The 15,981-nt window shown below is 46.5% G+C and overlaps 1 protein-coding gene across 1 annotated transcript in view; it reads right to left on the bottom strand.

Moving 5' to 3' along the window:
• LOC138498711 (testis-specific serine/threonine-protein kinase 5-like) overlaps positions 1–15,981 on the bottom strand; it is a 616,456-nt gene that overhangs the window by 396,839 nt on the left and 203,636 nt on the right. Inside the window, exon 3 of the mRNA XM_069622355.1 lies at positions 1,094–1,296. Coding sequence (XP_069478456.1) covers positions 1,094–1,296 — 203 coding nt within the window. The remainder of the gene's footprint in view (positions 1–1,093; positions 1,297–15,981) is intronic.

Below are 15,981 nucleotides of genomic sequence, written 5' to 3'. Positions count from 1 at the left end.
AAGTTCAGTGGCAGCCCATCAGCGGCCCTGGTTTTTCCTCTTCTCTGGTACTCCACATGCAACTTCGCCTCTCTGAACCACCTTCCTGACTATGGCAATCCCTGCATGTCCCTGCTCCGATGTATAGGGTTGTGAGCTACTTTAAATGGGCAATAGATAACCCTTAAGATCGGTTGGAACATTCCTTGCTTCCTTGGACTTGTGGGATTGGTTTTGCCCCAGTTACCCTCCTTCTCGCATGTGTTTTCTCTATTACTTTTAGTATTCCCAGGTGCCATTCAATTGTTTTCCCCTGGTTCCAACTAGCCGCCTTATTAGCTTCCCAGATGGAGAATGAGAATTTCAGGCCAGAAGTGGTTAAAACGCTGTACAACTCTGCACTCGACTGCAGGCCTGGGGGATTGTTCTTAATTGGATGGGTGAGCACCTCCAGTTTGTATGAGAGTGTAATGGATGTCTTTGGGACCCAACGCTGCCCTGCTGTGAAATTATATTTGGGGGTGCTTTCCTACCGCTACATCAGTGATATACAATCTGTCTACACCAACTTCGATTTCACCTGCCCTGCTCCAGGAGAAACAGCAGAGAGTACAGACTACTCACCTCCTATATCCAAACAGGGGAATGAGCTATCCCACATGGGGAAATGTTCAGGACAGCATTTGTTGCCTTATCTGTAATTCTCTGCCATGATGAACAGATCTGTCTGTGTTCTTATCACCGTCTACCTGGAACACTCTCTGGTAGAGGAGATTGGGCAGGCCTGGAAGGACCCTGCAAGATCAACCGTGTATTTTTTTCCAGATTGCTCTTCATGGTGCTTGTGGGAATCCCTGGCCCGCACAATCCCCTTATCCTCGCGAGACTGCTCCTAAAATGTGAGTTTGTCACAGCTGAAAAACAATGTACACATGTTCCCCTTATATTTGCTTTGCCATTATGGCTGTACTAATATGCCAATATAGTAACTTGTATTGTTTGGTTTTGCATTTTATTGAACTGCATTGACACCAAACTCAAAACATTCTGACTCTTACATGTGCAAGTAAATGCTTCAGAACCTTCCCTCTAGCTCCATCTCTACACACCTCACCTGTGCACAATGCCGTTGTTGTGGCAGTGGGCTACCGCACAGACGATCTGCCGGAAGAGCCTGCGTGCATCCGCCTCCTCCAGCCCAGGGTATATCCGGCGGTTAGAGGCAACGTTGATGTATTCAAGTAGATCCCCCTGCGAGGCGAGTTCAAGTATCAGATAACTGCGACGGTCATTCCTGAAAGATTCGTAGAGTTGTATCTGAGAGAGGAGACAATTCAATATTCTCATTGCAGTTGTAATACCCATGTAGACTCATGGAGAACAGACAGTGAGTAGTGAGTGGATGTCATGAATCCATGGGGTACCCTGATCAAGCCTATAAAGGGATGGCTTGGGCCCTCCATACCATCTAGATTTCCTCTGTGTTTACTGCGTAAGAACCAATGATGTAAACCAAACCAGAACATCAATCAATACTTTGTCTTTCAATACATAATGTATAATATTTGGGTCATCAAATATCCTTATTTTGTATTTGTACTTAACTAATGTACCATGAGAGTTATTTGCCTTGCGTGTATGTGTATATACAGGTCTAATGCTGATATAGTCACCCAAGTTCACCACACAAGTCAGACAGTTAAATTCCACAAGCAATTTTATTTTTGTCTTTGAATGTTTGTTTGTTTGTTTGTTTATTTTATTTCTAATACGCACCAAACCCAGAGGTAACAGGGTGCAGCAATAAGAAGGTGCAAGGCTTACAAAGTTTCAAAGTAGTTCACAATATAACAACATAAATGTACAGATAAAATTACTTACAAGGCAAAATATAGGTATAAATGTTCAGATAATATACAATTCAATTATACACAGTTCAGTTCCAACTAAAATGTACAATGATGGGCAACGTCAGCATGGTGTAGGCAATTGTGACAATCTAACTAGCCTTCAGACAAGTTGCGATAAGTGATATATCTCTTTCTAAAGTGTGGCTAAGGTTGGTCTACTCTCAGCTCGTGGGGCAGGGAGTTCCAGAGTTTGGCAACCTTCACAGGAAAACTGTTACCACCAATCTTGGTAAGTCTAAATCTCGGTATCACAAGGTAATTCGTATTACTAACTGTTGTTGGCCTACTGGATGTTCTTCTCATCAGTTTGTCTGTTAAGTAACTAGGGGCAGCATTGTTTAAAGCTTTATGTGTCAAGGAGGCAATTTTTAGCTGTATTTTATTATGGGTAGAAAGCCACTTGTGTTGACGTCTAGTCGAGGCCATGTGTACTGTTTTGTTCATGCCTATAATCTCTGGATAATGGCTTTGTTAGCACCACTGTAAAGAGCATTACAGTAGTCTAACCTAGAGAGAATTAATGCTCTAGCCAGGATAATGCTGTCATTTGAAAGAAATGGCTTACCTGCTCTGATAAGTTTGCACATGTATGCTGTGGTAGAGGCCAGAGATTTCACTTGTTTATCGAAGGACATAGTTGAGTCAAGGTAAAAGCCAAGGGTTTTTACCTCCTTAGATACTCTAACTAATGATATTTCCATCAATGGTAAATTACGAGTATTCATGACCTAGTTTATTAATGTTACAGGGAGTACCTAGAATTATCAACTCTGTTTTATCATCATTCAGGCATAGACCGTGGGTGGCCATCCATGCCTGGATGATGAGATAGACCCTATTCACCAGCGCCAGGTCCTAAGCATGATCCCTAGAAAGCGGGAGGAGAATCTGTGTATCATCTGTATAGTTATTGTAGGTGATACCCAGAAGGTCCAGATCATCGAACAAAGGTTTGGTGAATATATTGTATAGAGTAGGAGAAACGCATGAGCCCTGAGGTACACCGCACAGGATCGGGGTGGGTTCCGCTGCTGCCGATGGGGAGAACACTCTCATGGTTCTATCACTCAGGAATGATTCTATCCATTTGATAGCCGCTGTGGAAATGTGGGTTGCTGAGTCCAGGTGCCTGCAAAGGACCTTATGATCCACCAGGTCAAATGCAGCTGAGAGATCAAGTAGTAGGAGCAATGCTCTCTTCCCTTTATCTCTCAGCTCATCAATCTGTGTTTTCAAATCAATCAGGGCAGTTTCTGTCCCATATAAAGGGCGGAAGCCAGATTGTCTGACCCCCTAAGAGCTTGTGCAACTCAAGGTATTTTTTAATCTGAGTATATGCGACTTTTGTCAAGTATTTTAAGTAGAAATGGTACCATTGTGATGGGGCGGTAGTTGGTGGCAATAAGTGGATCTAAAGTTTGCTTATTTAGGAGTGGGAGAACCCAGGATTGTTTTAAGTTGGCCGGGATGGTGCCGGAGGAGAATGAAGCATTGATCAGTTTAGAGATAAATGGAGAGGTCTCTGGCAGCATCTTGTATAATCTGTGCAGGGCAGATATCTCCTTTGCAATTAGAGGGATAACATTATTTTTTCTACCTCTAAAACAGATGTTTTGGTGAAGCGGAATCTATTAGTCTGAGCAGTAGGTATATCGCTAGGTGGGAGGGAGATAGCAGGCTGTAGTAAGTTCAGATAGTCTTTCTTTAGTTTTATTTTATTTTGGAGAGTGTTTATTTTATTAGCTAGTGCCTGTTGAATATCTGAGCACCAGATCTTATTTTTGTTACAGATGTCAGGTATAGGGATCGGGGACTCTAGTTCTTTTAGTATGGTAAATAATTCTTTCATACTTGAATTAGATTTGGCAATGCGTTCATTATAAGAGTTCCGTTTTGCCAGGCAGTCTTCATTTTTATAGTGCGCCGAGGTAGTAGTTAGCTTATTTTAATTCTCACTGGAGGGGCAAAGTCTCCAGGTAGTTTCACACTTTCTTTTCAGTAGACGTAGGTCCTTTAATTGTGGAGTGAACCACTTGTTGAGGTGGGCTTTGGCTTTGCTTGTTCGTAGTTTGAGTGGGGCAATTTTATCCAATGTGGTAAGCATGATTTTGTTATATTCATGCACCAGGGTGCTCGGGTCAAGGTTATCAGACAATTAATTTAGGGTAGGGAGAATAGCAGGAATCACATTGTCCGCTGTGATGTTCTTTTTATTTCTAGTTAGACAAGGTGGCGCCTTTTATAAGGCCATATGTTGAGGTCTGGTAGTTGATAATGTGACGGACACAAGTGAGTGGTCAGTCCATAGTTGTGGTGTTATAGAGGTAATAGTACTTGTACAATTGTAATCGGCTACCCAGTCTAAGGTTCTACCGTTAACATGAGTTGGCTTGTTAACTTTTTGTGACAGGCCAAGTGCATTAAGGGTATTGGCTATTTCCAGGGCATACTTGTCTGCTGGATCATTAAATCCTAAATTAAAGTCACCTAGCAACAGTAGTTGGGAGGTAGGTTTGAGGTTGCTGGCAAGTATGCTATGCAAGTCCTCCTCAAATGTCCCGAGGGGACCAGGAGGTCTGTAGATTAGGTGCATAGTAAGTGATTGGGAGTTGTTTAGAGGGAGTTTAGCAGAGATGATTTCACATGATTGCAGAGTTTGGTGGGGGACTAGTCTCAATAATAGACTCTCTCTAGATTAATAGACTCTCTCTAGATATGATGGCTATTCCTCCACCTCGGGTTCCATCTCTATCTTGTCTGGAGATAGTGTATCCGTCTTGGATAGCTAGCATAAGCGAGGGTCCTGCGGCATTATGTAGCCAGGACTCTGTTATAGCGAGGAAGTCCAAGAGGGAGTGATCCTCTGTTTTGGCTGAGATCTGGAGAGGAGTAGGGTTATTGGGGACCATAGGCTTGAGATTTGATGTCATTGTCTGAGGTGCAGTAGCACAGTGATCAGATGAGGAAATAAGCCGGTTGGTAATATTAAGGTTCATACTAAGGTGACCTTTTGTTTTCTTATTTGTTGGTCGTAGAGATCTTGTAAGCGGTTCGTGCAGTTTGGAGAGTCTAGCATGGAGTTTAAGATTTCTATTGGTCGTGGTACATGGGAGAGTAGCATAGTCTCCTGGACCCATAACATGGAGATATTTAAGAGGGGCAGGGCTAGGGTTATTTAAGGCCATATTTTGCAGGCTGTGCGGGACTGTTTCAGCCTTAGCTAGAAGGGTCTCGTTGGAATAGTCTGAGGTACTGGTAGCAAGGGGTATTGTGGCCACCATATTGAGATAGGTAATGCTTTGTCCCAGCATGTTTAACGAAGAGGCAAGGTATAAAAGAGAATGGTAAAGGGTGTGCCGTGAGCAAAGACAGGTGTCCTAGACCCAGAGGTAGTTTAAATATACTATCAAATACAGTCAGGTGGGAACCTGAGTACAGGCACGTATTTCAAGTCACAAATATTATACAAATAGGACCAATGCAGTCTATGGAATTTAGGAGTCCATATGCAGGATATAGTCATGAACCGTGTACTGGGCATACGTGTGAGGGGCATGCATTCAATGCGTAGGTGCAGGTATGTAGATGCACAGTATTCAGCACATTCATTATACAAGATACATGGAAACAAATATTCAATAATGGCGTCAAAAGATTACGTGAGCACTTGGTATATTCCTACAATCAATGTTGACCAAACTGGAAAACAAACAAGCACCGCGCCTATGAACGGAAAAGGAAGTCACGATGGTGGAAGAAGCATAACCTACGGATTATGTCAAAGTCGAGGCCAAACCAAAGAGGAAAAAGACCAGATAAATTTAAAAAAATTAGAATTCCTTGGAATGAACTGATCCAGAAACAAAAGGAAATCCCATGGAGATCGTTTGGCCTTGTAATTGAGACATAAAAAAACAACCTTTTTTTTATTTTCATAAAACAAAAGCTTGTATTTATTTACGCTATATGTTTAATAAAAATAAAAAATAAAAAAATAATAATGGCGGGACTAGCAATTGAACTGGAGTAAGTGGTGCAATCAAATTAGCAAAGAAGACATTGTATAGTGCATATGTTGTCTGGCATAATAGATATAGGTGAGTACAGTAGGCACAGTACAATATGAGAGCATTTAGTAGTAGGCTTGAAATGGGCACAGAAATACACTTGGCAGAGTGCGCGCAATCAGTGCAATCAGTACATAGTATAAGGGTGCACAGTGGAATAAAGAGGCAGTCGGGTGAATTAAGGAGAAACGGTTAGTGATTTTGATCGACTATGTTACCTGGGCATGGCAAAGTGTAGCACACACGTTCTTGGCGGGTGGTTACAATCAGGCGAATAGTACGTACTGTATAGATAATAAAACTTATACCAAGACTCTGTGTACACAGCTTCACAATACAATCTTATCTAGGGCAAAACGCAAAGTCAATGGAGAATCACAGGAAGGCAAGGGGCGGTATTATGTTAGAGTCAAAAGCGAGTTGCTTAATGGAAGCATGAGACATTACACACGCCATAGGTACTGGAGGCAATTCTAGATGACCAGTGGGCGCAATTAATAATGGTCGAGGATAGTAGGCGAAGAGAGTAGAAGTTAATAATTTGGTGGCAATGAGGTAGGTTGTAGTTAGATTTCAGCTTATTGTTTACGGCAGGGATAGCTCTTGCAGAAGGCTTGGCGGTGAGTATGTGGGAGTTCAACAGTAGTGATTGCACAAGGTGTGCGTCACAACTTAGGCGAGTCGGCAGGCTTCCAGTTTCAAAGGTAACGTGATCTAAACGTGGCCGGCAGCTGTCGCGGATCTTGTTACCTTAATACAGAATCAGCGTCAAGATGAACAGCATTTCTGGCGGATGGCATGAAAGGCTAGTGACAGGCTAAGGACAGGAAGCAGACTTGTTTCCTGGGCCTTGGTGAGGTGGGCCGGCTTACGCCTGCTGGTGCCGGATTGGTGTAAATGAAGGTACTAGTGGCCAATCCGAGCCTGGCATCAAAAGGGTGGGTTAGTGTATGGTGGGTACTGGGACATCATACCCCTGGGCGGCCATCTTGGAATATGCACTCCTCGTGGTGTGCAATGGAGAAATGGAATCATGGAATGCAATGAAATCTGGATATGGTGGAGAGGCATCTGACTTGTCACTGAAGCACCGGCACATCTCTGGAATCTGGCAAATTGTGTAACTAGCAGTTACTGCTATGTGCATTAAGTACACATGGACTTACTAGTCATTCCTGTTTGGAAACAGTTTGTGTTGTCAGTCATCCAGGTGGCCAGGACACGTTGGTGCTCATTCGAAGATCTCTGTTAGGTATCCAACTGATTGGCAACTGCATTGAAAGAAAGGAACTTTGTATCGCAGTGTCCTGTGACGAGTCAAGCTAAACCCTGTGCACATTCAAAAGTCTTCGATAAGTATAAAGTGAACTGCAATTGGTCCGAGCCCGGCTGAGGGAGACTAATTAAATGTGAAGAAAGGGTCTGAGCCCCGGCTGAGGGGGATCCGGGATGAACAATGAGTCACCTGAGAAGGCATATTCTTGGAATCTTAAAATAAAGGGATCTGAGCCCGGCTGAGGGGATCCAGGGAGAGACACCCCAAATCATACAATTATACGAAGAAAATAACTTTCTATTTTGTTTTGTACATCAGGCCCTCCGAATCAAGAGATTTTGATGGAAAAGAGACTTGAGCACAGAAGGCCTGAATGCTGGAATGGGAACTGTATTCTCATGTCAAGAAAGCCAGGATGTGTACTTGGCTTGAGTAAACCGCCTTGCCCCGTGCTGAAACATGGGGAAGGCATGCCAACGGCCAGAACATCCTGACTTATCCTTCACTTATCAAAATTAATCTTTAAGTCATTTTCTTTTGCATATTTCATCATTTTCATAGCGCTTTTCTTCAAGTCAACATGCGTGGCATCAACGATAGCCAAATCATCTGTATACGCCCAGTAGGATATTCTCTCGCTGCGCAGCTTGGGAACACATTTGTCCCTACTAATTAGTTGTTCATCGTGATCCACCAGCTAAAGGTTGAATAGGACCCAGGACAAGACACAGCCCTGTTTAGACTCCCCTCTCTATATCTACCAAGGAGGTCATGTCCCCGGCACTGTTCAACCTCACCCACGTCTTTGTCCGCTGATGTAATAAATGACATGCATTAAGAAGATAATTCGGCATACCCATCTTTTCCAGTTTTGCACGATTAAAACTGTTAAAGGGACTTGCAAAATCGCTATATAATATATAAAGGGGTGCAGCCACTTTCTTTACTGATTGATGGATTAGGGAATTCATAATTATATGATATGATAAGTCATTTATAACCTGCCTGTACACATGTGTTTCTAGGCATGACAAGACAAGGGAGGGTACGGAGGGAAGACAAGACAAACGATCTTACTAAGCCTTATATCATTCAGATCGTACAAGTGCGGTAGCGCAAGGAACAGGGGAAGGGGACGGGAGGAGTGCAAGGGAGGGGGAAGGGGAAAGTGCGATCAGGGCAGCAATTGCATCCAGGGCAATGTGGCTTTAGGTAAATGCAAGGAGGCAGGAGACTGTAGAGGTTATAGTTACAGCCCCTACTGCCCGACAGGACCGAAGGCAGTGCAGGGGAGACTCGTCATATAGGAGCCTGGTACCCAATGAGACTCTGGGGGTTCCAAGCAACCAGACAGTGCAGCAGGCAGATAGGTCAGCAGCGTAGGGAGCGAGAAAGAAGTGGAGAAAAGGAAAGTCTTGAGCTGCTTCCCAGGTGGTCCAGCTCAGGTGTGAGATGGGCAGGGAGGTCGTTCCTGAGGGAGGCACCTGCAGAGGAAAATTATCTGTACTCTATTCTCTGCCTGAGAAGCGTCTGACCCTCAGAGAGTTGGAGGCAGCAGAGCAAAAGACTCGAGAAGGAAGGCATTTAGGAAGAGAGTGTTGAATGCAGTGCAGGCCCCGGCTCCAGAAAGCAGAGGGTCTTGAACTTGATCCTTGCACCCACCAGGAGCCAGTAGTGAGATTTCAGGGCTGCAGAGATGCAGTCCCTGGGAAGGAAGATAGTATGTAGACATGAAAGCCCTATTTAGAATTCACACTTGAAACTTGATCACTTCTCTTTAGAAATCTGTTTCTCGATTTGCCTTAGGATTCAACCTGCAAAAATCTTCCCAGGGCCATCCAACAAGGACAGAAGGCGATAATTACTAGGGTTGTCTCTCCTACTCTGCTTATGTACTGGGACAAGATAAGGTCCAAGATAATAGTAACTGACCCGTAATTATTACTCGATCAAAAAGAGTTTTTAGAATATCGGCCCATAACTCTGGGTTTTCCAGCATAACCAAATTACAGATCCCACCTGGGTCGGCAGCACGGGACCGGTTCAATTTTTTTATTAGAAATAGGATGTCTTGGCCAAGTGGCGAGTGGTGCAGATGTAGCCGCTGTGAGATATGAGGAGGGGGAACGGCTGGTGACCTGCCCGGGAGCCCTGAGACCCACCCACACCGAGTGAAAACTCCCTAAATCCATGCAGATGAGGCATCCCTAACGGCTTCCATGAGACTCGTGGTCAAGATGGTGGAAACCACGGAGCCTGCTGCGATGGCGAAGTGGATGTAAAGCGGTGGGGTGGAGCTGGCTGACTCAATCAGACCCCCCATCTGGGAAGTGCAGCAGAGTGTTGGTGAAGTCCGGAGTGACCCCTGGGGGAGGCGAGAGACCAGATTCTGACCGCTGCGGAGGGACGGGAGCGCACAGTGACAGGGGCATGTGCAGCGATAACTTCAGCGGCGGACTTTGACAAGTGAGCCCGGTTGGATATGGGGAGCAGGGAGAGCATGCTCCCTCTCCTTGTCTGTACCGTGGTGGCGACCCCAAGACGAGTGCTGTAGAGCCCCTGCATGATACAGGGGGCTGACCCTGCAGCACTGTAGAGCCTGCTGGGGTCGGGAGACCTGGGGGTCCTCTGCACTAGAACTGGGAGCCCCGCACGGCCTCTGAATAACACCCAGGAGGATGCCAGCGTTCCTTCTCCTCCCCGCTACAAGCAAGAGTGGGAGAGGGAGGTGAAGAAGTCTGCTGGAGCAAGTAGAGTGTGGTGCTCGGAGTGGAGGCAGCAGGGCAAGCGATCAAAAGTGAGTTGGGGTGGAGTCACCCGGGCCCTTGAGACAAGGGGCTACTGACCACCTGCAGAGGGGCTTCTAGATCTGCCTTTCCCCCCCAAGAGCCAAGATGCTGCATAGAGGGTGCTTTCCTAGCTGTAAGCTAGTAGAGAGGCTCAGCTGGAACTGCCCACAGGGGAGGACAGGCAAGAGACAAGTTACCTGGGACCAGAGACAGAGGGGCTCATTATGACCATGCCGGTCCGGTAATAACGGTGCTGGTAAGCCTGCCAGCACCGTTGTTACCGACCCGGTGTAGTACGAATCTGTGGGCGGGTGTCGTCCAGCCCGCCAGGGTCAGACTTGGCGGGCGGAACGGCATCCGCCCACAGAGTTTCACGGAAGCACCGGCAGCGTTATTAACAGTGCTAGTGCTTGTGGGGTCCCCATTCCCATTGAGTACTATGGGACTCAATGGGAATGGGGATTTACAATTACTGGCGCCTGACTTCACGGAACGCCAGGGTTGTAATGCCCCAGTGTTTCCGGCAAGTCAGGAGCCAGTAAATCATTACAGGTCCGGCAGCTACCTTCCGGTTTTACCAGCACGGTTACAGCCGGACCCGTAATGAGGGCCAAAGTGTTGCCTGCTACTCCACAGACCAGTCTCCCTTGGCCAAATCTTTTCGCGACGTGGGGCATGAGGGAGCCTTTCAGGGGCACATAGGAAGCCCAGACTAGACAGCAGCCAGTCAAGCGGCAATGAAGTTGGCTCAGTAGTGTTGCTGCACGGACCACCTGAAGGGGAGACTCTGGTCCAATCATCAGGTGGAGAACATGGCGTCAGGTGGAGAGAAGCCTAGAGCATCAGCCTCGGATAACATAAAACAAATGCTTTCAGGCAAGGAAGGAGCAGTCAAGAAGCCACAAAATATCAGTGCGCAGGTTCATGCACCGGCCTCACAGGGGTCGGGGAAAGAGGGACCTTCTGGAACGCCAGTCACAAAGGAGGATATTCAGGCAATGCTGGTGGAGGTGAAGCGGGACCTCATCCAAGAGATACTGGGGCAGATCGACAAGCTGGCAGGAACAGTAGAGGACTTACAATCTCGCACGACCGGAGTGGAGTCTAGAACAATTGAACTGGAAACCTTAGCAACGGAACAAGCCCATGAGCAAGCTGTGCTCTCGGAGAAGATGGAGGCCCTAGAGCAACGACTTGAAGTGGTGGCAGTCAAGCAGGAGGATGCTGAAAATCGATCGAGACATAATATCAGTATATGAAGCATCCCTAAACAAGTATAAGATAGAGAACTGCCCGCATATGTGGAAGCCCTGCTACGCACCATACTGGAGTTGTTGGAAGGCGAGAACCTGATATGAGACGGGACACACATAGTATACACGCATTCCAGATCAAAAACGCTCTGTGCGGACATCCTTACCACAGTCCACTTCTTCGGACAGAAGGAACGGCCGATGAGGGAGGCCCGGATGCAGAAGGTGGTGCACTTTCGGGGAGCAGACTTACAGTTGTTCCAGGACTTCTCCCAAACCACACTTATCAGACGCAAGAAACTGAGCGTGGTAACGTCCTGGTTGCGCAACAGGGGTATCCCCCACAGGTGATATGCAAGGTCCCATGCAAGTTACTATTCGAGGTGAAAGGCGAGAAGTATGTAGTAACCAAGGAAGAGGATGCAGCAAGCCTGATGGGAGGAGACAGAGAACAGGAGGGAGAAAATCCAGAAGATCACATGGATGTGTCGCAGCAGCAGGGGAGGAAACAACCCTGGCTACGTGGGCCTACGAGTAAGAGCAAAGCCAGGGAGAATAAACAGGAAGCCCACATCAACGCTGTAACCTGAACTTGACAGCGTTGCGACCATAGTAAGAGGGATGAGGGAGCGGGTCAAATAGGTGCCTAACACAGAACCAGGAAAGAAGCCCGAAAGGGGAATGGATTAAATGTAAGGTTCTGGCAGGGGGTAGAATAGTCGCGGAAAGGTACTAAATGTGGTTGTCTGGGTGGACTTTGGGTAGGGGTAAGGAGGTATGGGAGGTAGCAGTGGGTCCCGGAGTGGTTGGAAAATGTCTCGATTGGAGAACATACGTTTGCCCAGGTTGTATACACTGCGAGAGAATTGTAGGTTGTTGAGTGGTTTGTTGTTTGGATTAAAATGATTTGTAAGATGCATACCAGAATTCAAACAGAAACGGTACTGGGGAGGGGAGCCAAAGGACTAGACTTACCGCCCAATAGCAGGGCCTTCGGAATGGACTCAGTATGGCTGACTTAGTTCAGGAGACACTGATACTGTGGATGGGTACATGGAACGTTAGGGGCCTTAACTCGCCCATGAAACGCAAGACAATCCTAGGAAGACTGGAGATGTTGGGATGGGATGTGGCGATCCTCCAAGAGACTTACTTATTACCTCAAGACGAGAAGAGACTTAAGAGCAGGGAGTTCCCACAGAGGTATTTCAGTAGTGCTGCGGTCAAGAGGAGGGGGTTGCAATACTGATTAGAAAGGGAGGGATCCAGCAGAAAGATACTTAGTCTTGCAGGGCTCATTGGACGGATACCTGATACCGATAGTGGGGCTATACGGCCCGAACGATAATCAAGATCAATTCTACTGAGACCTGGTACCCGTAATCTTGGGGGTTAGAGAGGAGGCACTGATCATAGGGCGGGGGACTTCAACTGTTTGGTCAATCCACAATGGGACAAGACATATCCAGCCTCTCAAACGGATCTCAGAAATGTTAGGGCACTAACAAGCATGTTGAGGGAAGTGGATATGATAAAGGATTGGTGGTTCTATCATGGCGAGAGTGGGACTACACATTATACTCATCGGTACATAGGTCCTTCTCGAGAACATGATTTTGATAGCAACAACTCTGGTGAGCTTTACCTCAGCAATACAGATAGAAACCATGTAATTCACAGATCACGCTCCAGTGACACTCACCTTACAGGGAATTGCTGCACCGCCTATGGAGTGGGCCCCATGGCAACTAAACAGTGCAGTATTGCGAGACCCAGCGCTAAAACGCAAAATGGGTGAGATAATCGAGAATTATTTTAGAGAGAACGATAGGGGGGAAATAGATCTGGGTCTGATTTGGGATGCAGGATAAGTAGTATTCCAGAGGGAGTGCATAGGGAAAACCCCAGCCTTGAAACAAGCGAAGGCCCATGTGAGACACGCGCTAGAGGTGGAACTGCGAGAGAGGGAAAAGTAACACAAACGGAGGAGCACTTAGGGCTCTTAGGGCGACAAGGGCTAAGTTAGAAGCGCTTCAAGCGGGTGCAGCGGCGAAATCCCTTTTACATGTCAAACAATAATACTACACCAAGGGGAATAAAGTGAATAACATATTAGTAGCAAAGTTGAAATTCACACAAACACGCCACAGGCTCGAAACCCTGCGGAACGGGGAGGGGAACCAGTGCTGGGAGGAACAAGCTAAGGCCCAAATAATTGAGTCATCCTTTACAGAATTCCTGAGGGAGGATGGGGCTAACAAAGGTGCAATTAGGTCCTTTCTTGACACCCTGCGGTTACCCAGAATCTCAGAAGAGGAGAAGGCCAAGTTAGACAAACCAATCACAGCCTTCGAGATAGATACGGTTATTAGAAACCTAACAAGGCCCCAGAGCCGAATCGGTTCCCCAACGCCTTTTATAAAAGCTTTCGGGCTAGTCTGGTACCCCACCTGATGAAGATATTTAACTTGTTTGGGAAAAGTGGAAAGGTCTCAGGTACGATGGGGGGATCCAGGACCACCCTTATTTTGAAACCAGTAAAGACCCGACCGAATGCCCTTCATATAGGCCTATAGCATTGCTCAACAGCAATGAAGATTTTTATGAAAATACTGGCAAATAGGCTAGCAGATATTCAACCTTAGCTGATTGATGAAGATGAAGATCAGACTGGGTTTATACAGGGCAGATCTACATTTAGATAATATTAGACAGGCGTTGAACTTAATAGAAGTGGGGGGGCATACTAAAGAGAAGGCAGTGGTCTTGTCCCTAGACACAAATAAAGCTTTCGATAGTATGGCTAAGACCTACTTACAGGAGATGCTAGGGGACTTTGGTTTCAGACCACAATATTGCAAATGGGTTTTTGCTAGCTTTGTACCCCCAACTGCTGCGAGTGAGAGTCAACAAGATTCATACAAACCTGATTCATATTAAGAGGGAACGAGACAGGGATGCCCCTTGCCCCACTACTATTTTCCCTAGCCATGGAACCCTTAGCTCACCTAATACGGGAAGATCAGGGCATACAGGGAACCCAAGTAGGGGCTTGTCAACACAAAGTTGGATTATACGCCAACGACATCCGTTTCATACTTGACTACTTGACAGATCCGTCTCATTCAGTTCCCTGGGCATTAGAGGTAACTGATCACTTCGGGTCTCTCTCAGGGTTCTCAATCAACTATAGAAAATCAGTGGGTATGAATACTGGGGGACCAGATGAGGGTTTACAAAATATCCTCCCATCGCTACGTCTTAGTTGGGTGACTGACAAAATAAAATACCTCAATACTTACCTGACATCCCGACCAAAGGGGCTCTATAAAGTAAACTTCCCTAGCTTATTCAGGGACTGTGAGGAGGACCTGCACATTTCTTGGCTAGTGAGGGTACCATCAGTTAAGATGACACTTATTCCTAAACTGTTATATATGTTTCATGCTATTCTGGTCAGGATTCCGGCAAAAACTCTCTCCCAACTGCAGGGGAAGATCTTTAAGTTTATTTGGGGAGGGAAGAGGCCCATGGTAGCGAAAAAGGTGCTGCTGCGGTCACCTTGGCAGGGAAGCCTGGGGATACCCTCACTCAGAAGATATCTTCTGGCAGCACAGATTGGCTCTATATGCGACTGGAGGGAGGGAAACAGCAAGAAGTGGGTGGAGCTGGAACAAGAGGCTACGAGGTTCCCATTGGCCAATACCCCGTTCCTCATACCCAGGTCCCGGGGGAGCAGAGGGAAATTGTTAAGCATAACCAAGGCATCCTTATGGTATTGGGACCAGGGAATGCGAAAACTGGGAATCCCAGTGGGAATAGCCCCCCAATCGCTGATACTGGAGAACCCTCGCTTCAGCCCAGGGTTGACAAGCCGACCCGTTGCAAAGTGGGAAATGGTGGGGAAACTCTGCCTAGCCCACACGTATGTGGATTCCACCCCTTTGACCTTGAAGTGACGAAAACCAGGTTTCTGGTGGATGAAGAAGAACAGTTTAGGATTGGTCAAATCCGTCATTGGGTCACACATGTGGAAGTGAAAAGTAAGGGAATGAGCTACCCCAAGGGGATAGAGTTAACTCTGGTAGAGGGCCTTATCTCAAAGCGCACAACTACATTTTATAGGTTGCTCGGCCAAGTGAATGATGCAGAGACTGTACCCTATATGGCAAAGAGGCAGACGAGTTGGGAATAGATATTCAGACAGAATCATGGTCACATATATGGGAAAGGGCTCACAAAGCATCGCGGTGTACAGCTTTGAAGGAATGTAGGAACAGAATTCTGTGTAGATGGTACATGTCCCCCAGTCGCCTACATGAGATCAATCCTGGGTACTCGGACAGATGCTGGAGGAGATGTGGGGAGAAAGGAACACTCAGTAATTTGTGGTGGTCTTGCCCCGATCTCAATTATACTGTAAGGAGATTTTCTCGCACATCAGAGAACTCACAGGAATTAACCTTCCTTAGGACACTAGAGTAGTAGTTCTGGGGGACTCAGCCGAGAAGGTGGGATACACACTGCACAGTACATTGGCATGGGGGGTGACACAACTCTTGAGAGCGGCCAGACTAACCGTGGCCATGTCTTGGAAACAGTTGGAAGGCCCGATAGTTGCATAGTGGTGCGTCAGAGTCTGGACATTAGTCGCAATGGAAATGATCACTGCAATCCTTACTGACTCATACCAGAAAATTCATGCAG

This window comes from Ambystoma mexicanum, chromosome 5q, assembly GCF_040938575.1.
Source record: "Ambystoma mexicanum isolate Mex_15411 chromosome 5q, UKY_AmexF1_1, whole genome shotgun sequence".
Classification (NCBI taxonomy): Eukaryota; Metazoa; Chordata; class Amphibia; order Caudata; family Ambystomatidae; genus Ambystoma; species Ambystoma mexicanum.
This window is presented reverse-complemented; position numbering and strand designations above follow the sequence as displayed.